The following is a 22,513-nucleotide window of genomic DNA, read 5'->3' as shown; positions in this document are numbered from 1 at the left end:
TTGGCAGGCAATTCCTCCTACCACCAAATATGGTGATGGGAGGAAGCCCAGTTGCAGAAGATGAAGCAAGATGGCTTTTTGCCGACATTCTGCTAATTTTCTAATCAATGAAACATTTTATCTCAATAACGTTTTCTGTTCCCATTACTATAATCTGTTAAGAACAGAGTGGACTAAGTTTAGTAGACTTTACCCTTTACCAAAGTTTCTAAAAATTGTGTTGTTTAGGAGTGCAAGGGCGAATTGAGTTATTGCACACGCGCACTTCAGAAGGCGTTCACTAACGGAAATATACAAATACATGCTAGAACGTCCCAATAGGATCTCGCTAGTTCATGCTTGGCTCTGCCCACCTCCTTGCTTGTTCTGCCCACTATGATACATTTTCTCCCATTGGAAATGACAGGCTGTGGGCTATCTTTGGTTAGTTATAAATATCTTGGGTAATAGAGAGCAGCTTCGCAAGGTATCTATACCTGAAAATACATGATTTAAGTGATTGATAGTTGGTATTCAGCAGTCATAAAAGTATGCCTTATTTACTTTGAAGAAATACAAAAGTGATTTTGTCAGGATAGGCAGCAGTGCTATAGAGATAACTTGGAATGAAAAAGTCTAAACAAACGTAATACACACAACTGAAATATTTTAGTAAAGTGAATAAATGGTTAATTAAGCAATAAGGCCTGGGGGGTGGTATATGGCCAATATACCAAGTCTAAGAGCTGTTTTTAGGCGCAACGCAGAGTGCCTGGATACAGCCCTTAGCCGTGGTATATTGGCCATATACCACAAACCCCTGAGGTGCCTTATTGCTATTATAAACTGGTTACCAATGTAATTAGAGCAGTACAAATAAATGTTTTGTCATACCCGTTGTATACGGTCTGATATACCACGGCTGTCAGCCAATCAGGGCTCGAACCACCCAGTTTATAATAAGTGATTAGCAGTAATGGGCAGTCACTACAATCAAGGGACTTTTGTTTTATTCTGTGTTACAGCATTCAACCTACATAACGCATAGTGCATTTAATGTTGGAAAAAAATTATTGAAACCAAAAACTGTGATAATTTTTAAATAATCGAACCAAAAACAACCTCAAAAAGCACTAATCGCTCAGAACTAGAAAACAGAAAAGGTGTAATAAAAATAAATCTGAATTTAAAACAAATCCAAGAAGTAATGGTCTAGTTTTTCAAAAGTATCTGTAATCTGATTACAATATTTTAGCTGGTAACTGATTATGGTTAGTTTTTTTGTAAGTCAGATTACATGTAACTGATTACATGAAATCAGTTACTCCCCAACCCTGTGTAGTAGTGCCATGGTATTCAGCATAGTATTCACAATTCAGCATAAGCATAGTACATGTAGCATTGTGTTCAGCATACACACTTATAATTAGCAATGAGAATGACATACAAATAAATTATCAAACATATATTTTACACCAAGTGTTTTATTCTGTGAGCATCTTCTCAGGTCACATGACTTACAGTAGCTCGACCCCTCTGAAACCCCCACTGGGGAACGACTATCTTACAGGCCACAGGGTCATAGGATGGATGACATAACAGGGGGGAGAACATGGTTGAGACAAGGGGGGCAACTGTGACACAGAGCCAACATTTGTGTGGAGGCTGAGGACAAATATAAAGGTCTAGATAGTTACAACACACGTTTTACGCTAGAAGGGTTGTAATACTCCCAGGGCTGGCTGGCTGCCTATACAAGAGTGACGCAAACACACATGTACGCACACGCAGGCGCTCTTTAACACAAGATGACACATTCCCAAATTCCTGTATGGTGAAAATGGCTGTAGCTGCAGCTGACTGGTCTCTGGCCCTTGTCTCTTAGAGAAACACAGCAGGAAGGAACAGTGATACATAAGTGCATATGAGGGAGTGAGGTTGGCTTCAGCTACGAACACCTCCAATTCCTTAGTGATGTGGATGTGGGGCAGGAGTGAGGGAGAGAGAGCTCATTGCCGTTTGTGCCAGCCGTCTGTACAGTAGTAAACTAGAGAGCAGGTGATTTGACGTCTGGGTCACTGGATGGTGGTAGAGGAGGCGCTAATGCAGGGTGGAACACTTAGGGAGAGCTTTCCCTTGGGGGCTGGGGGTCCAAACGCTGGCGGGTGAGTTTGTCTTCACTTCCCCCTCGCCTCGGTGATGGGGCTTAGGCGCTGCTGAGGGCATCCACACCGGGCAACACTTTACCTGTGGGCAGAAAGGAACGACATGCAATATGGTCACTGCTTTGGAAAAAAACTATTCAGCATTAGTTCTTAAGTCATCATATCCATGTATGCTGTAACTATTGGTAGCAGTACCAACATGTAATTGTTCTTTCTAGCCTGCATCCCCTTAGACACTACATCATGCCACCTTGCAGAACTGAAACAGATTTTGAACTGGACATAGGTCAAAAGGTCAGGATGATACCGGTCAGGATTAGACTGTGATCCCTCACCCTCCAGAAGCTCCAGGCTGGCTCCGCCTCCTGTGCTGACATGGCTGACCTTGTCTTCTGTGCCCCATTTGGCGCAGCAGGTAGCGGTATCGCCTCCACCTGGGCATCACCAAGACAACAGGTGGGTAACATTAGAATCATAGAGATCCTTCACTGTGATAGTGATCATTCACTACTATAGATGTGAGGAAGAAAAGGTGTTTGGCGCCATCTGGTGGTGAGAATGATATCAAGAGTGGATGAACCAAAGCTTCCAATCAAAATGGCAGTGCAAGTATAAACTTCATTAAATTCCTTAACATAATACGCAGCAGCAGGCTTTGTTCAATGAATGATCTCAATCATATGTGTATTTATTTGAAAAGGTTGGGCTTAGGTGCAGGGTGAAATACATGTGTTTTGGTCATTGTATATAAACACAGTGGTCGAGGGTTTTACCGATGATTGTGACGCAGCCTGACTTGGTGACCTCCACCACTTTGTCCATCAGGCTCTTGGTTCCTTTGGCGAAGTTCTCAAACTCAAACACACCCACGGGGCCGTTCCACACGATCTGCTTGGCTCTGCCTACAGCCTCAGCGAAGCACTTGTTGCTCTCTGGTCCACAGTCCAGACCCTGGGGAGAACAGAGGGAGACACAGAGCTCAACCACAGTTTTGTGTGTTGTTATTTATTTCACTCTCAGTGATACAGTATATCAAATTTCTAGCTAGCACAAGAACTATCAGAAAGATTCCCATAAAAACCCCTCAAGAAGACTAAAAAACCCAATCAGTGTTATGTTTATTAGGCATCAAACAGAGGGGGAAAAAACAAATCAGGGAGGGACTACCCTGGATTTGTCCAATAAGAAACGCTTATTTTTGTTTTCTGTTACAACTGTTTTTAAACATTTTATGTTGCGTGCCCTAATGAACATGACCCAGGTTGCTCTCCTCACCATCCAGCCTGCGGGGATGCCAGCAGCCACAGTTGCGGTGCCAGTCTGGGCATGCTCGTCAAACTTCTCGGCAGTGATGAAGTCGATGGGGAGGTTGATCTTGACCTTGTTCTTCTCAGCCTTGGCCATCAGCTCCTTGACTATCTTGGCACCCTCATCATCGTACAGGGAGGTGCCGATCTGCCAGGGAGGAAAGGATCACTCATTGTAAGATGTCAACTATAACCGCGATATACACCATAGTCTAACATTAAACAAATGTAACTAGATTGTGCAGAGGCACAAGTGAGTTCTGAGTTATATGCAATCAAATATTGAGGTTAAAATTATGATTTAAATACAATTTGCCAAAAAAGGGGTATCATCTCTCCCACCCTCCCTACTGCCTTCTCCCCTCCAACGTCTCCCTCAAACAGAAAGTATAATCTTCCTCCCTCTCTCTGTCCTCACCTCCATGTTGTTGAGGACCTTGAGGAAGGTGAAGGCCATGCCACCACCAATGATCATCTCATTGACCTGGTCCAACATGTTGTTGATCAGCTGAATCTTGTCTTTGACCTTGGCTCTGCACACAACAACCGACAGAGAAAAACTCTATGAAAACATATGAAAACTGTTAAACATAGTAAAACATTGATAACCCATTGATAGCCCAATGATATGAAGCCCATATCTATAATCCATTATAAAACTCAGGATGAGTTATAATGCAGTCATAATTCAGTGTACGTGTAGTTATAAACATACATGGTAAAACATATGGAAAGGTTTCTAGTTGAGGAAGATGGTCATATTGGGACAGACAATTTTTTTGCTGTACAGTGTTTGTTATAGTTGACACTTTTGTTTCTTTTGTCAAATTTAGCGCTAAATCCTACTGTCTTTCATCCATTGTTGAGGGGCGTATCATTAGCCAATTCATATCAATGTACTTTGTCACTGGCAGGGGTCCAAAAAGCTGAACTGGGTAATGTTTTTGTGAAAATACACAACTGTGGCAGTGACAGAACCCGATTGGCTGCACTCAGAGACACTGATTGGATATGGCGGTTGCACAATGCCCAGCTGAAATGGGCTCCGACATGTGGCCAATTTCGATATGTGAGCAACGGTAATTAGCTGTGTGTTCATGCATGTTCTTTAGTTTTCCCCACTGTGCTAGGCTGTAAAGTGCTCAGTCACAGGAGGTTGGTGGCACCTTAATTGGGGAGGACGGGCTCATGGTAATGGCTGGAGCGGAATGAGTAGAATAGTATCAAGTACATCAAACACACAGTTTGACGTCATTCCATTCGCTCCATTCCAGCCATTATTATGAGCCGTCGTCCCTCAGCAGCCTCCACTGTGCTCAGTAGTAGGAAAAAAAATGCACTGTCACACAGATTGAGGTATTACATAACACGCTTAAGGTCTCTATTCCTGGACTGCCTTCTGTGTATTTAAAAGAGACCTGCACTTGAGAATGATACTACAACAGCCCAAGGCTGATGTATCAACAGAGAACGAGAGATTGAGTGAGTGAATAAGTGGCAGAGAGAATAGAAAGAGATTGAAAGAGAGCGACAGAGTGAGATAAATATTAAGTAATGCTGCATGGCTTTCATTGTGCCTATAATAAGACCAGATGAAGTCTATTTTAACCGGGTCAACCAGTTGAAGAGCCAGTCCCCAGTAGAGTGATACCATAGAAGCAGATACAGTCCTCTGGGTACTTAATTCTTAACTCATCACAGATCAGCTATCCCTGCCCGTCCATAATCAGTGACATGTTAAACTAAAGCAGTTAAACTTGACCAGTTACTTACCCTCCGAGGATGGCCAGGAAAGGCCTGGCTGGTTTCTCCAGAGCCATGGCAAAGTAGTCAAGCTCTTTCTTCATTAGAAAGCCTGCGGCCTTCTGGGACAGGTTCACTCCAACCATGGAGCTGGGGGAGGGAAGGAAGTCACTATTTCACTTTTTTAAATCTTTTTTTTATTTTTTATCTCTGCATTTTTGGAAAAGGACCCGTAAGGAAGTATTTCACTGTTAGTCTACACCTGTGGTTGATGAAGCATGTGACAAATACAATTTGATTTGAAAAGGAGAGGAAGAGAAAGAGACAGGGAGATGACAGGAAGGGACAAAGTATTTTTTAAATGAAAGTATAGGAGAAAGGGAGTGGCAATGAGTGATGGCTTCTATTTCTCATTAAAACAGCTAACTGATACCAAAATATCAGAGTTTATGCTTAACTCCTTCACAGAAATATGTGGTGACCCCTACCTGTGGGCTCTGTGTGCTGTGCCGAAAGCATCGTTCACGTAGACGTCTCCCAGTTTGGACAGAGAGGCTCTGAAGGAATCAATCTGCTCCTGGGTGGCTTTAGTCTAGAAGAGAAATAATATACTCTTGTTCATGCTGCAGAGGGATCAGGTTACTACTAGCAGGAACTGTTTACACACCTAGCACACAGAGCTGTATGGTCTATTGTGCAGCAAACTGAGGCCTAATTTATTCATATTGATGACGTCGATGAATACTAGTCATCCTTCATGGGAAGATATTAGCCATTTTCCACATTCAACAATATGGCCCATATCATCTATCTATGTTGAGTAACTGTATTAAGGGTTTATTATACATGTGTCAGAACACTTGGTGATGAGACAATTCAGAGGCTCAACACACAAGGCACGATTCAAAACCAGCCAAAAGCTGGTGTATTTCTTAAATCAAAAGGTGAGTTACAGAAATGGTCCAAACGTGGTCCAATCATTTGAGCGGCCATCTTTGTTGTGGCGAATTGGGTGCTGGCAGCTGCAACCTTAGTGTTTGGGAGGTGAGACTCGCTTCCATGGTTGTTAGTCATACATCCTTCTTCCTCTCTGGTTCTGAATGTTTCTCATAAATCGTCCCCATATGAAATGGATTCACTCACCGAGTTTGTGGGTTCCTGGTAGTTCAGCGCATAGCACTCATCATCCATCTCCCACTCAGCATCCCACCACCACTCTTCTTCTTGAGTGCACTGGGCCTTCTGCAGTGCACTGGGGTCACACTCACAGGCATCATGGTTAACATCAACATGTGATGGGCAGGTCTGAGATTCTTCATTCTTGTGAGATTTACCAAGACCGTCAGTCTGATTAATCACAGAGATCAAATATGCTTGGGTGTCCGTCTGGCTGTGACCATCTATTAATGTGCTGGTTTGGCAGCTTACATCTTGAGGAACAGTATAAGACTCACCAGTCTGGGTTTGTTCATCTTGACTCTTGGGTACCTGTACCAGTTCTCCCACCTTGGCTTGTAGCTCACCATTCTCCCACTTCAGGTTCTCAATGCACTCTCTCTGGACTGTGCATTCTTCATTGAGGTCTTCAATCTCTTCTCGAAGACACTTTTTCTCCTCTTCAGTTTTGCTGAGGAGATCTTGAAAAATCTTTAGCCTCCTCTTCAACTCTTCAGCTTCATCATGTGGAGCACATTTTCTTCTAGTTACCCATTTCAAAGTTTGCAGCTCCTGCAAAGTTCCGCTCCAATACTTCTCCAGCTTGGCGGCTCGCTGTTGCTCTTTCTGGAGAGCGACTTCTTGTTTCAGCAGGCTTTCTTCAGCCTTCTTCCTTTTCTCAGCTTCGGCAGTTAGCTGAGCCTTTAGCTCATGTTCCCCATTATCTGGCTTGCTGACAGAACCTTGGCCTTCTTGCCCAAACCCAGCCCCTTCTTCCCCAGGGGACTGGATGAGTAAGTGTCCATTCTCCATGCTGACGATACACTGTAGAGTACCACTCCTGGCCAATGCATCCGGTTCTGTTTGCCAGGCCTTGTGGTGCACATCTAGTGCCACATCCATCATGTTATTTAGAGCTTTCCATAGCTCCTTTGACCCTTTATTCATCTCACATCTTTGGACACCTGGTGGTTTCTTCAGGATGTTTAGGAGGAGCTCCCTTTGATCTTCTGGCAGTACTTCTTTGCCTTCCCCCTGCAGCCATGGAACAGTGAGGGGATCCATCATCCATCCATGAATGTCTACGGTCATTTTGGTGCAAATGTGTGAGCGCTCTGAATTCTCCTATGCACTACACCTCTAGGCCACCAGGTAAAGCTGTGCCTGCATTAACTCCACCAGTGTGGCAGAACACTGAGTGTGACATATAGAAAAGTAGTTATGCAAGACAATTTAGAGGCTCAACACACACGCCACGGAATAAAAGGTACCAAATAAAGGTGGTTTACACAAATGGTAGAAAACGCTGGGCTCCACTTTGAGCATTACTGAACATTAGCGCTGAGCGATTAACCATATATATTTTTTTTAAACAACTAAGTGACCAATGTCGGTTCAATTACTTGAATTCCATTTTGTTCGTTTTTTTCCTTCTTCTGTGAGCTCAATGAGCAGTTTCTGTAGAGATAAATCAGATCCAGCCTGAACTGTACATGTAGTAGGGAGTTGTCATTTCCAACAGGCCAATATTCTACATAGTGTAGCGAAAAGGGAAAAAAAAAGGTAATCAACTACCATAATCCTACTGCCTACTTGTCCGGTCTGTGTGGAGCATTGAGCTATAATAGAAATGGTGTGGAGCAGGCACGGCGATTGAAAGAGAGAATGCGCGATCGGGAGGGATAGAGAGCAGTTGCTTCGTGAGGTATCTCTACCTGAAAATACATTATCTAAGTGAATGATAGTTGGTATTCAGCAGTACTTTGAAGAACTACTAAAATAGTGATTTTGTCCGAGCATAGGTAGCAGCTCTATAGATATGAGATGACTTGTCATCAAATATAACAAATATTTTATTAAAAAGTAAAGTAATGTGAATAAATGATGGTTCATAAGTGATAAGCAGTAATGGGAAGTCATTACCATTATTATTATTATTTTTTTACTTGTATTAATTGTTTTATTCTGTGTGACATCATTCAATCCACAATGCATAGTGCATTTAATGTCAAAAATAATAATTGAAACTGAAAACCGTTATTATTTTTGTAATAATCGAACTGACACCGACCTCAAAAGCACTAAATCGCTCAGGACTACTGAACATAAACTCAAAAGGGAAGTTCTGTATTTTACAACCTAATATGAATGTTAGAGGCTCCCTCACCCTGAAAGTAGTCTATGGGCCAGAAGAGACTGTAAACCATGGTTCGGTTTTCTTTGAACAGCCAATTCTAGACAGTGTATCTACAAGAGCACATGGTGAATATACTGCAGTGATGCCAGGGGAGGTGACTGCATGATGAGGGTACTGTATGTGAATATACAGTGGGGGAAAAAAGTATTTAGTCAGCCACCAATTGTGCAAGTTCTCCCACTTAAAAAGATGAGAGAGGCCTGTAATTTTCATCATAGGTACACGTCAACTATGACAGACAAATTGAGGAAAAGAATTCCGGAAAATCACATTGTAGGATTTTTTATGAATTTATTTGCAAATTATGGTGGAAAATAAGTATTTGGTCACCTACAAACAAGCAAGATTTCTGGCTCTCACAGACCTGTAACTTCTTCTTTAAGAGGCTCCTCTGTCCTCCACTTGTTACCTGTATTAATGGCACCTGTTTGAACTTGTTATCAGTATAAAAGACACCTGTCCACAACCTCAAACAGTCACACTCCAAACTCCACTATGGCCAAGACAAAAGAGCTGTCAAAGGACACCAGAAACAAAATTGTAGACCTGCACCAGGCTGGGAAGACTGAATCTGCAATAGGTAAGCAGCTTGGTTTGAAGAAATCAACTGTGGGAGCAATTATTAGGAAATGGAAGACATAAAAGACCACTGATAATCTCCCTCGATCTGGGGCTCCATGCAAGATCTCACCCTGTGGGGTCAAAATGATCACAAGAACGGTGAGCAAAAATCCCAGAACCACACGGGGGGACCTAGTGAATGACCTGCAGAGAGCTGGGACCAAAGTAACAAAGCCTACCATCAGTAACACACTACGCCGCCAGGGACTCAAATCCTGTGTCCCCCTGCTTAAGCCAGTACATGTCCAGGCCTGTCTGAAGTTTGCTAGAGTGCATTTGGATGATCCAGAAGAGGATTGGGAGAATGTAATATGGTCAGATGAAACCAAAATATAACTTTTTGGTAAAAACTCAACTCGTCGTGTTTGGAGGACAAAGAATGCTGAGTTGCATCCAAAGAACACCATACCTACTGTGAAGCATGGGGGTGGAAACATCATGCTTTGGGGCTGTTTTTCTGCAAAGGGACCAGGACGACTGATCCGTGTAAAGGAAAGAATGAATGGGGCCATGTATCGTGAGATTTTGAGTGAAAACCTCCTTCCATCAGCAAGGGCATTGAAGATGAAACGTGGCTGGGTCTTTCAGCATGACATTGACCCCAAACACACCGCCCGGGCAACGAAGGAGTGGCTTCGTAAGATGCATTCAAGGTCCTGGAGTGGCCTAGCCAGTCTCCAGATCTCAACCCCATAGAAAATCTTTGGAGGGAGTTGAAAGTCCGTGTTGCCCAGCGACAGCCCCAAAACATCACTGCTCTAGAGGAGATCTGCATGGAGGAATGGGCCAAAATACCAGCAACAGTGTGTGAAAACTTTGTGAAGACTTACAGAAAACGTTTGACCTGTGTCATTGCCAACAAAGGGTATATAACAAAGTATTGAGAAACTTTTGTTATTGACCAAATACTTATTTTCCACCATAATTTGCAAATAAATTCATAAAAAATCCTACAATGTGATTTTCTGGAGAAAAAAATTCTCATTTTGTATGTCATAGTTGACGTGTACCTATGATGTATGAAATTACAGGCCTCATCTTTTTAAGTGGGAGAACTTGCACAATTGGTGGCTGACTAAATACTTTTTTCCCCCCACTGTAAGTTAAGTACTTTATATCAGGTTCCTACTGCACTTTAACAGGCAAAGTTCTTGACTCTTTCACAGAAAGGTCATGGCTGATCTATGGTGTCCCATCCAAATGCCAGGCGTTGGCACTAGCACAATTCAACCAGGTCATCATAGAACTTACCCTTAACCACAGACCTGGGATCGGATTACACTATCCCCCAATCCTAACCTTAACCATTAGGTGAATGAAAAATATTTGACCCCGAATCAGTGGTTAGGGATAACATCTAGACTTACCAACTCTGTCGCCTACCACCACCCAGCCATTGAGGAATCTTGTGAAAGGTCGACAACTACCCCCCTTCCCAATCTCCTCCCCCCTCTAAGGGCTGCATACCAGCCAGGGCTTACAAGACAAGAAAAGTAACACGCTAGACCCGGGACAACCCACTACCCTTCACTCAAATGTCAGCAGGTGAAAAGGTCACCTCGGGTGAATGAGAGGAGATGGAGTAGGGGGAGAAGTAGAAGTAGCATCCTGGCCATTGATACAGGCAGGCACAGGCATAGACACTACAGAAAACTCATCCTATAAACCTAAGAATTTACATAATACTCTCAGGGGTGCAACATTCTAAAGAGCTGCTAACAGTTTTAGTATGGATGTACTCAGTGATGCAGTAATTTGTGGCTGTACTCCTCAAACAGATGAGATGCCATTTTCTGTACCCTGGTCTCCAAATGACAATTCCTGCTTTTTAGGTCAGATGTCTGACTGGTGCCTCATTCTTTTGCAGCTTGGCTTTATTTTATTCTCTGCGTTGCCCTTAGCAGCTCTGCTGACGCCAACAGGACAGTGACAGTTGCAGCTTGGGCCTCTGCAGGGTAGGAGCCCTCATTTTATGTAAATAGAAAGGGTCTCTGGGAATGGCTACTGCAGTCATTGACATGGCGATGCACCCACCTTGTTTCCAGAGGCGTCCTTGCCCTTGCCCTCCTCTGCAACGTGGAACCTCAGGTTCTCCAGGAGGATGACTGAACCGATGGCGGGGTTGGCACAGGCCTTCTCTACGTCGGGACCTACGCAGTCTTTCAGGAAGTGCACGTCCCTGAGAATGGGTGCAAAGGAAACACGTGCACGATTGAGTACTTTATTCAGATACTCACTGAAACATTGTCAGTTGAGAGAACCCAAGTGTGTCAATAGAGATCATACCAATGCTTCACTCAGTCAATGGCACAGTAACACACATACAATAGTTATATTTCACTCGCATCATGGTAATAACCAGCTATGCCAGGAGGTCTCACTCACTTGCCCAGCAGGCTCTTGAGCTCAGCGGCCACAGGCTTCAGGGAGAATTTGTCGGGCATGGGGTTCCCATCAGGACGACCCAAGTGGCTCATCAGCACCACAGCCTTGGCCCCATGGTCAAGACAGTGCTTGATGGTGGGGACAGCAGCCTTGATCCTGGAATACACAGGTACACAGTATGAGCAAAGGCTGGAATCGGGCTCCTATAGAATGAATTAGTAGCATTTGGTCTAATCATGTGTATTACTAATAGAAGATGATAAAATGAAAACAAGCTCATTATTACCTCTGGTTGTTCGTTATGTTATGGTCCTTCATTGGCACATTGAAATCAACCCTGCAAAAGACATTGAAAACATTCCGTTTTGGGCACAGTAATAATAAAGTGTTTTGAGCGTTATAAAAATGTAGGGTTGAAAAGGAAGGGTATATTATTGGAAACTTAAGTTTACCAGTAAACTACCAGAATTTTGGCATCTTTCAAGGATTTTATGTAACCTATCACAAGACATCTAGTGGCCCTTTTGGGTGTCTGCAATTACCTCTGGCCCTCTGTGTGGCCTTATCACATGTAAAATATGAAATAATAAAATAATAATTAAACTGAAAAAATAGAATGACAAAGCTGTAAAACATTATCCTAAATATAAATCAGCTTATTGAATACCATTGGTGTTTAATATGAAGGTTTCAGCATGAAATATCCTTTATTTATTTTACTAACATTTATTTTACTATGTCAATATGTATTTGTTGTCAAACTGGTGGCAGTTGTGAAAAAAAGTCAATAGTTGGAAGTTGCAGAGTTAATTGAAAATAATGCCATTGTTCATTAAATTAGGCCATTTTCCCTCAAACCATATGGTCTATCTACTAGAAACTCATGGAAAATAGACATATACTGTATAATAAAGGAATACTATATATTAACACTTTTTAAAAGCTATTCAAGAATAAATTACCAAAGTTATGATAGATTGCCATAGATTTTCTGTTAATTAACAGAATTACTGAAGATTCCGGTAACTTTGGTAAATTACCAGTGTCTTGCAACCCTAATAAAATGTGTCCATGACACTGGGGTTAGTATTGAAAGGAAATGATGCAACAGTGACAAACTTTCCTGTATGACACACGCACTGACATGAGAACATGCTGTATCCCTCATTCTCCGGCCGATTACGTAACTCCACCCCCCCTCTCAGTTTCTCCTCAGGCCCACTTGATGCACTGAGGCGCATGCAGGATCAGGCAGTGGTGCCATAACTGTACTATATTGTACTAGAACCCTACAGTCAGCATTGGGGAAGAATGATACTGCTATGGAATGCCTTTGTTAGCAATGCCCACTACACAGAAATGCTCCCTTCAATGGGTAAATGGGAACACAATTATTCACAGCCGCACTAGTGATGCCCTTGTAATAGGCTACAATTTGTGTAACCCAAGGCACCTTACACTACAGGGCCGATAAAGGCAGGTGTTTTATAAGAGGGATAAAAGACTGGAGGTGGAGCAAGGAGATGCATATACGCAGAATAAGGCCAACACACTGGCTGCTTGACAGGCTTGGCACTAAGAGTATTCTCTCTACCACAGCGAAGTCTCCATAGCAGCCCCTGAGATCCTGACAGTCAGTTACAGTTTGTCCCATTCTGCACAAGTAAGCCTAGTATTTTTGTTTTATTTCAACTTTATTTAACCAGGTAAGCCAGTTGAGAACAAGTTCTCATTTACAACTGCGACCTGGCCAAGAAAAGCAGTGCGATAAAAACAACAGAGTTACATATGGGATAAATGCCTCGTCATAGAATGCCATATGGGTATGCAATGCCGCGTCATAGAAGTAGGATGTTCATAGACAAATATGCATGTTATGGCAAGCCCAGGATGGAATGTGATGAGATATTTTCATTGTTATAGTATAGTTTGTCTACTCCAGGGTTTCCCAAACTCGGTCCTGGGGCCCCTCCTGGGTCCACGTTTTGGTTTTTGTCCTAGCACTACACAGCTTGATTATGAGTTGGTTATTTGAATCAGCTGTGTAGTAGGAGTGTGGATTTGACCTTTAGTAAGGAAAAGGCCTAATGTATCTCCTGCAGTCATCATGGGTACATGGAGCTGGGGACTCCAGGATGGCCCTATGACATTTAAAAGTGGGTGTCGTTTTTCAGTGTACTGAAGCACCCTTGGGAGCCACACATGACAACAATATCTGAGCAAATGTCATCAGCGAAAACGGATAGGATGATGTTAAGATATTCAACTAGTTAATTGAATATGAATACAGTAGAGAGTGCATCCTCAGCTTAGAGCTTTGTAGTTTCTTGACTTTGAATCTGATATCTTAATGCAAAATAAAACTTTAAAATTATTGCAATTAACATTTTTGGGATTTTTAGGGATTCTTGCATACATTCTGCATCACTCCTATGGCATGTAAATTGGTTTGAATAGGGAAAACGTGAGACTCGATAGACAACTACCTGTGTTCTGTCACGAGTGGTGGCATGCATCACCTGTTCAAGTACCCAAAATATAGCTATTAAAAAATGTAACCTAGTCATTATTACTGTTCCAGCTAGCTGATACGTGTTATTAGGTAGGTAATGTTAAGTGTAGCACAGAATTCTTCAACCAACCTTTACTTGGCGATACTTCCTCAATTCCCAACTTGGAAGACAACACGTCTTCTAAACTTCCATGTCTAGTTGCAGGGGGTTCGTTTGAATTGTTAAATTAAATACATTTGCTCCAAGAAGTAATCCAACAATGTGTACGCACCTTCGACTTTGGGGTGGACACCAATGATGTATATAAACCCTGGATTGATGATGCTATGCATTGGCCATCGAGAGGCTTTGACGACACCGGTCGGCCATATTTGCACTCCTCAGTAGGAGCAGTCCTCCATAGGAATGAATGGAATTCCACAGTATTTCAATTAAACATTTTAAAAAAGGACATTTTATTATAAAAACAATATATAAAAACAATTGTATTTAAGTGTGTTTCTGTTGTAGAGCGGAAAGTAACATTAGTAATCTCAACAGAAATTATACTTTAAAGAAAATGTTTTTATATTTTAAGTTCACATAATATAATTTAAAAGTATGCATTAAAAGGTGTCTATAATAGAACAAACTTGGCAAAAAACAAACAAAAGATGTAGACATGAATGCATTTCTATAGCTTCCTAAATATATTTTTCAATGGTGGGGGAGTGCCAAGATGGAGGTACGGTGTCTTCAACATAGCGCCCCCTCAGTCATCTTGTGCAGGGTTTCCCAAAGCTAACGTAGGACTAAGGTTGGTTGAAAATTCTCTGTGCTGTGCTTAACATTACCTACCTTATAACGCCACCTGACGGGCCACCACCAGGTGGTGAGGGTAGGCAACAACACATCCGCCACGCTAACCCTCAACACAGGGGCGCATGCTTAGTCCCCTCCTGTACTCCCTGTTCACCCACGACTGGGTGGCCGTGCACGACTCCAACACCATCATTAAGTTTGCCAACGACACAACAGTGGTAGGCCTGATCACCGACGACGATGAGACAGCCTACAGGAAGGAGGTCAGAGACCTAGCAGTATGGTGCCAGTACAACAATCTCTCCTTCAACGTCAGCAAGAGGAAGGAGCTGATCGTGGACCACAGGAAACGGAGGACTGAGCACACCCCCATTCACGTCGACGGGGCTATAGTGGACCGGGCCGAGAGCTTCAAGTTCCTCAGTGTCCACATCACTAAATACCTATCATGGTCCACACTAGAGGTCTTTACGAAACGGACCTGGGGCTTTCCCAACCGGAACCGATATGCATAAATATATTTTTTTAAATATAGAGACCCGTTCCAAACGGACCCGAGGACAACTAGACCCATTCCGTATAGACCTGGTCAGATCCAGAACCGGTCCGATCAGAGTGAGGGGAGCAGCAGAAAAGTCATTTAAGCTACTTTATTAACCGGAGCTGATAAAGCACGAGAGGAGGGAGAGGGGTGCCGTTCTAGCAGGCGGGGGAGAGGCCGTACTGTGAGTGAATGACATGGGAGCAGGGAGGGGAGACAGCAACCAACCAAGCCGACTCGCACTATAGTAGACTAATAGCTGCCTTAGCTAGGTTATTTATCATCAAATATGATTACGTAATACCTGTCTTGGACTGCATTCAACCGGGAGAAACTAGTTAAGCTAGCTAATGTTAGCTAGCTAGGCTAACTGAGGCTGCAGTGCATCCTACAGTTACAAATAACAACAACTTAATTAAGAATATTTAGTAGCCGCCTGCCTAACTGTTGGCTCTTGGTCGTTTTAGCCTATCCTTCTCCTTTTTGTACTGACTCTCTTGCACTGGCTCTATGCACACTCACTGGACTCTACCCACACTGACACTCCAACACAGACACTACATATGCTCACACACACACACGCATATTGACGCCACACACTTTCACACACTGCTGCTACTCTGTTTATTATCCATTCTGATTGCCTAGTTACCTTTACCCCTGCCTACATGTACATGTTACCTTAATCACCTCGTACCCCCAGCAGATTGACTCTGTACCGATAGTCCTTGTATATAGCCTTGTTATTGTTATTTTATTGTGTTACCCTTTGCTTTTTTTGTGCAAATTTTCACTCTGCATTGTTGGGGAAAGGGCTCCTAAGTAAGCATTTCAGGGTAAAGTCTACACCAGTTGTATTCGGCGCTTGTGACAAATAAAATGTGATTTGATTTTGTCCCTACCTATGTGAAGCAAGCCATAATAACAATTAGCCACAATAGTGAAATTTGCGGTTCACCTTCAAAATAAAAGGTCCCTCATTGAAAGTGATAGAAACGGATACAAATAATGGAATCATGCCATATTTGGACTAGATAATGCTAAACAGGGTTGGAATGTTGTTACATAATTTAAAGTCAAACACAATAATTAGTTTGACAAACAGAAAACTAAATTCCACTGGATTTATTAGACTGCATAATTGCATTGGGGCATACTTCTATGCACTATATAGCCTTACCTATGATTTTCCACAGTCAAAGTCCTGCAATAAGAGCTAAGAAGCTAATATTTGTGTAAACTCTTGAGAATTGTGTTCTGTGGGTGTCACCGAGTAGGCTGATACCCCGTTTCTTGGGTGCACAATCCATAGGTAAGGCTGCACAGTGCATATAAGTATGCCCCCAATTCAATTATGCAGTCTAATACATCCAGTGGGATTTCAGTTTATTGTCAAACTAATTGTTTTTTTGGTTTTTACAAAATTATGTAACATTCCAACATTGTTTAGCATTAGCAAGTCCAAATATGTAATGATTTCACTATTTGTATCCGTTTGCATCACTTTCAATGAATAACTTTCATTTTGAAGGCGAACCACGAATTCCACACATGGAGGATTACAGCCGCCAGTGACCATAGCAACAGAGTAAAAAATTATAATCAACGTGTGAAAAATGAACTATAACCAAAGACAGTACATTAGGAAGAGAGTCTAAAACTGCTTCTCCAATAGAAATCCCAGATCACACATGTAGGCGATGTCATGGCGTTGTTGGCTAGCTAAGCGCATGCGCAAAAACACGTCATCGGGTCTAACGGTCGTCTCGCGCCGAACTGCGAATGTGCAGGCCATCAAATCAAAGGCACTCCTTTGATATTAAGTTGTTTTTGACGAAAATGTACCAGTTTGTCACTTTCACAAGGTTGGAGTAATAACATGTCCAACTACTTAAGACATTGGCTCGAATCTAGGTTGTGCCTTTAGATTTCGAGGAAGAATTTTTCACTTCTCTCATTGACTTCTCAAACCCCAGCCTGGTCTGTTTCGCAAGTGTTTCCGGAAGTCTTGCAATGTTGCGCCTCTGGGTTTAGAAACTGTGCGATAACACCATAAGCATGCATAAAAAGTATTTACAGTCAATAGAAATCATTAACCCAAAAATAGATTAAAAACAATCATTTGCATTGTTAGACATGACTCTGTAAATCTATAATGTTAGTCAGCTAACTAACTAGCTAGAGTGGCAAGCCATCTGATCTGTCACATGTAATTCGTTTATAAATTATAAATAAACAAAAAAAACTTGAAATCCCACCGTGGATGTATTTGACTGCATAATTGAATTGGGGGTATACTTACATGCACTGTACAGCCTGTTGTCTGGACCTATGGCAGTCTCTATGGGGGTGCCACAGGGTTCAATTCTTGGGCAGACACTTTTCTCCGTGTATATCAATGATGTCGCTCTTGCTGCTGGTGACTCTCAGATCCACCTCTACGCAGACGACACCATTTTGTATACATCTGGCCCTTCATTGGACACTGTGTTAACAAACCTCCAAACGAGCTTCAATGCCATACAACACTCCTTCAGTAGCCTCCAACTGCTCTTAAACACTAGTAAAACTAAATGCATGCTTTTCAATCGAACGCTGCTGGCACCCGCCCACCCGACTAGAATCACCACTCTTGACGGGTCTGACCTAGAGTATGTGGACAACTACAAATACCTAGGTGTCTGGTTAGACTGTAAACTCTCCTTCCAGACTCACATAAAGAATCTCCAATCAAAAGTTAAATCTAGAATCGGCTTCCTATTTCGCAACAAAGCCTCCTTCACTACTGCTGCCAAACATGCCCTCGTAAAACTGACTATCCTACCGATCCTTGACTTCGGCGATGTCATTTACAAAATAGCCTCCAACACTCTACTCAGCAAATTGGATGTAGTCTATCACAGTGCCATCCGTTTTGTCTCCAAAGCCCCATACACTACCCACCACTGTGACCTGTACGCTCTTGTTGGCTGGTCCTCACTACATGTTCGTCGTCAAACCCACTGGCTCCAGGCCATCTATAAATCACTGCTAGGCAAATCCCCGCCTTATCTTAGCTCATTGGTCACCATAGCAGCACCCACCCGTAGTCTGCGCTCCAGCAGGTATATCTCACTGGTCATTCCCAAAGCCAACACCTCCTTTGGCCGCCATTCCTTCCAGTTCTCTGCTGCCAATGACTGGAACGAATTGCAAAAATCTCTGAAGCTGGAGACTCTTATCTCCCTCACTAACTTTAAGCATCAGTTGTCAGAGCACCTTATCGATCACTGCACCTGTACACAGCCCATCTGAAATTAGCCCACCCAACTACCTCATCCCTATATTGTTATTTATTTTGCTCTTTTGCACCCCAGTATCTCTATTTGCACATAATCTCTTGCACATCTAGCATTCCAGTGTTAATACTATTGTAATTATTTTGCACTATAGCCTATTTATTGCCTTACCTCCATAACTTGCTACATTTGCACACACTGTATATATATATTTTCTGTTGTATTTTTGACTTTATGTTTTTTACCCCATATGTAACTCTGTGTTGTTTTTAATCGCACTGCTTTGCTTTATCTTGACCAGGTCGCAGTTGTAAATGAGAACTTGTTCTCAACTGGCTTACCTGGTTAAATAAAGGTGAAATAAAAAATAAAAAAAACAGCCTTATATGGATTGTGCACCCATGAAATGAGGTATCAGCATATTCAGAGACACCCACAGAAAAACAAACCTCAAGAGTTCACACAAATGTTGTCTTAGCTCTTATTGAAGGACTTTGACTGTGGGAAATCACCTTCCTGGTCAGCCTATTGTGCGTATTGAATATTCGAATTGCACTGTACAGCCTTAACTATGGACTGTGCACCCCATGAAATAGGGTAACAGCCTACTCAGTGACACCCACAGAACACAATTTTCCAGAGTTGACACAAATATTACCCCGGAAATAGAAAACAATTATTTGTATTGTTAGACGTGACTCTGTAAACCTATAATGTTAGCCAGCTAACTACACTGAACAAAAATATAAAACGCAACATGTAAAGTGTTGGTCCCATCTTTCATGAACTAAAATAAAAGATCCCAGACATGTTCCATACTCACAAAAAGCTTCTCTCCAATTTTGTGCACAAATTTGTTTACATCCCTGTTAGTGAGCATTTCTCCTTTGCACAGATAATCCAGCCACCTGACAGGTGTGGCATATCAAGAAGCTGATTAAACAGAATGATCATTACACAGGTGCACTTTGTGCTGGGGACAATAAAAGGCCACTAAAATGTGCAGTTGTCATAACACAATGCCACAGATGTCTCAAGTTGAGGGAGTGTGCAATTGCCGTGCTGACTGCAGGAATGTCCACCCCACCAGATAATTTAATGTTAATTTCTCTACCATAAACCACCTCCAATGTCATTTTACAGAATTTGGCAGTACGCCTAACCAGCATCACAACTGCAGACCACGTGTATGGCGTGGTGTGGGCGAGCTGTTTGCTGACGTCAATGTTGTGAACAGATTGCCCCATGGTGGCGGTGTGGTTATGGTATGGGCAGGCATAAGCTACGGACAATGAACACAATTGTATTTTATCGATGGAAATTTGAATGCATAGAGGTACCGTGACAAGATCCTGAGGTCCATTGTCGTGCCATTCATCTGCCGCCATCACCTCATGTTTCGGCATGATAATGCACGGCCCCATGTCGAAAGGATCTGTACACAATTCCTGGAAGCTGAAAATGTCCCAGTTTTTCCATGGCATGTTTGGGATGCTCTGGAACGACGTGTAAGACAGCGTGTTTCAGTTCCCGCCAATATCCAGCAACTTTGCACAGCCATTGAAGAGGAGTGGGACAACCTTCCACAGGCCATAATCAACAGCCTACCCTTTTTTTAAAGGTATCTGTGACCAACAGATGCATATCTGTATTCCCAGTCATGTGAAATCCATAGATTAGGGCCTAATTAATTTATTTTAATTGACTGATTACTCAGTAAAATCTTTGAAATTGTTGCGTTTATATTTTTGTTCATTATAGCTAGCTAGTGGCAAGCTAGCTGATCTGTCACATGTAGCCTACATGCAGACTGCAAATGTATCACCGGTTTTCACTAGTTATCACAGCCACAAAGTCAAAATTGGCTATATCGTAAGAATTCATGAAAACAAAAATTAGCTTTTTGTTGTTCATTTAAGGTTAGGGTTAGGCAGAAAGTTAACAGTGTGGTTAAGGTTAGATTTAAAATCTGATTTTCAGAAAATAAATTGTAGAAATAAGCGGTATTTCTGACTTTGTGGCTGTGGTAACTAGTGAGGATCCGTATCACCACGAAAGAACACTAATAACGGTCTGACTAGGCGATATTTTTAATAGCTACCCAAATTGATACTTTGTAACTGCAATGAAGTTCAATGTAGCTCTTCGATAACGTATCGTGAATGTTTCCAACGCTACAAAGTATCAAGCGTCTCTCTGTTACAAATCACAGTGCCAAAGATGGTTGCTAGCGATGTCTAATGCCGCGTTCAAAACAACTGGGAACTTGGAAATCTCTGACTTCAGTGCGTTAACTTACTAGAACATCGGAAAAAAAATGACCTCCGACTAGGGAAATCGTTTTGAACGGTCATCCAACCCGGAATTCCATGTCGGAAACTCGGGCATCTTTCTAGAACTCCGACTTTCCGATCTGAAGATCACTGATTTGACCTCGTTTTTTTCCAAGTTCCAAGTTGTCGTGAAGGCACCAATAATACCCTTTCCGATGGCTCAATTTTAAGCTTTATAAATGGAACTCACCTCATGATCACGCGCTTTCCCTTCACGTCCACCTTGTCCAGGGTGAGTTTATTTGACAGCGACATTTTGGATAGTTTACTTGCACCTGCTTTTCTGTCTTTACCTCGCTCTGCTGATGGGTAGTTCCCGAATAAAATGACTTTCGCGCAGCGAGGAAGCACTTCGGGTGGGCGGGACGTTACACGCCCATCGACGGTGTATTGGTCAAAAGCTAGTACGGAACTGCTGCATCAGCACTGCCATTGGGTTATGCCAGTGCCAGTCATATGAGCCATGCCCTCCATTGAAAGCTCAATTTAACGGGAAACGGCGTGTGACGCAAGTCACGTAACGTTTTGCTCGAAGACTATTGTTATTATTTAAAAATAAAATACAATACAAATAATTGTAAAGCAATTCAAAATATACAATACAGAAAAACAAAGAGTATACAACGGAGTATACAAACATTGCAAACAGCCAGGGGAATAATAATAATTAGTCATTTAGCAGACGCTCTTATCCAGAGCGACTTACAGGAGCAATTAAGGTTAAGCGCCTTGCTCAAGGGCACATCGACAGATTTTTCACCTAGTCTTCTCGGGGATTAGAACCAGCGACCTTTCGGTTACTATCACAACGCTCTTAACCACTAAGCTACCTGCCGCCCCAGTCATCCTGAATACAAAACAATACATTATATAAAGACCTTGTAAAAATTACAATCATTTAAAGTTATTGCTTTTTTGTTATGAGAAGACATTGTGTTTATATATTGTTGAATTTCATTCTCAAAAATAATAAACAGAGGTTTTCGACTAAAATGTAATTTATGAATATGGAATTTAGCTAAAACAATGAAGTTTATTAAGAAGAAAGGCTTTGCATAGTCTTTGCTATATTTTGTAAAAACAAATATCACATTTTCAAGTAGAAGGGCAAAACTAGCATGTATATGATCTAAAACTAATCAACAGATATCTTGCCACAGCTTCCGGGTATAATTGCAATACCAAAATAAATGTAAAACAGTCTCCGGTTGTTCATTACAGAAGGTACAAGAAACATCAATATCTTTTAAAAACGTTTTAAGATAATGTTTAGTAGGGTAGCACTTGTGGATGAATTTATATGAAACTTCTTTAATCTTATTAGTTCAAAGACATTTTTTTGCGATTGCAAAGACTTGGCTCTACTCTTTCGATTGACAGTGCATACATTTGTTCAAGATGGCTATCTCAAAACAGCACCTGGGAACATCTGCTGAAGGAAACTATCTACTAGGTAAGTGCTAACTTTCTAAGTCACAAGTAATCACAAGCTTTT

At 42.0% G+C, this 22,513-nt stretch overlaps 1 protein-coding gene across 1 annotated transcript; it reads right to left on the bottom strand.

Moving 5' to 3' along the window:
• Positions 1-1,445: 1,445 nt before the first annotated feature.
• On the bottom strand, positions 1,446-21,366 carry LOC121550442 (phosphoglycerate kinase). Its single transcript, XM_041862703.2, has 11 exons — positions 21,209-21,366; positions 11,839-11,889; positions 11,553-11,708; positions 11,202-11,346; positions 5,683-5,786; positions 5,225-5,344; positions 3,870-3,984; positions 3,420-3,599; positions 2,918-3,095; positions 2,480-2,578; positions 1,446-2,226 (listed from the first exon to the last, which is right to left on the bottom strand). The coding sequence occupies exons 1-11, from the start codon at positions 21,271-21,273 to the stop codon at positions 2,186-2,188; spliced, it is 1,254 nt and encodes a 417-aa protein (XP_041718637.1). The 5' UTR covers positions 21,274-21,366; the 3' UTR covers positions 1,446-2,185.
• Between the last annotated feature and the right edge of the window lie 1,147 nt (positions 21,367-22,513).

Source organism: Coregonus clupeaformis, chromosome 35 (assembly GCF_020615455.1).
Source record: "Coregonus clupeaformis isolate EN_2021a chromosome 35, ASM2061545v1, whole genome shotgun sequence".
Lineage (NCBI taxonomy): Eukaryota > Metazoa > Chordata > Actinopteri > Salmoniformes > Salmonidae > Coregonus > Coregonus clupeaformis.
The sequence above is the reverse complement of the archived record's forward strand: the minus strand, read 5'-3'. Positions and strand labels throughout refer to the sequence as shown.

What these genes read in the sequence shown, in the direction of transcription:
- LOC121550442 (XM_041862703.2), bottom strand. Translation starts at nt 21,273, where the DNA reads ATGTCGCTGTCAAATAAACTCACCCTGGACAAGGTGGACGTGAAGGGA. An exon ending in GGAAAGCGCGTGATCATGAG is followed by an intron (nt 11,890 to 21,208) that starts GTGAGTTCCATT and finishes TGTCTTTTGCAG; the next exon opens with GGTTGATTTCAATGTGCCAA. An exon ending in AGGTCCTCAACAACATGGAG is followed by an intron (nt 3,600 to 3,869) that starts GTGAGGACAGAG and finishes CCTCCCTGGCAG; the next exon opens with ATCGGCACCTCCCTGTACGA.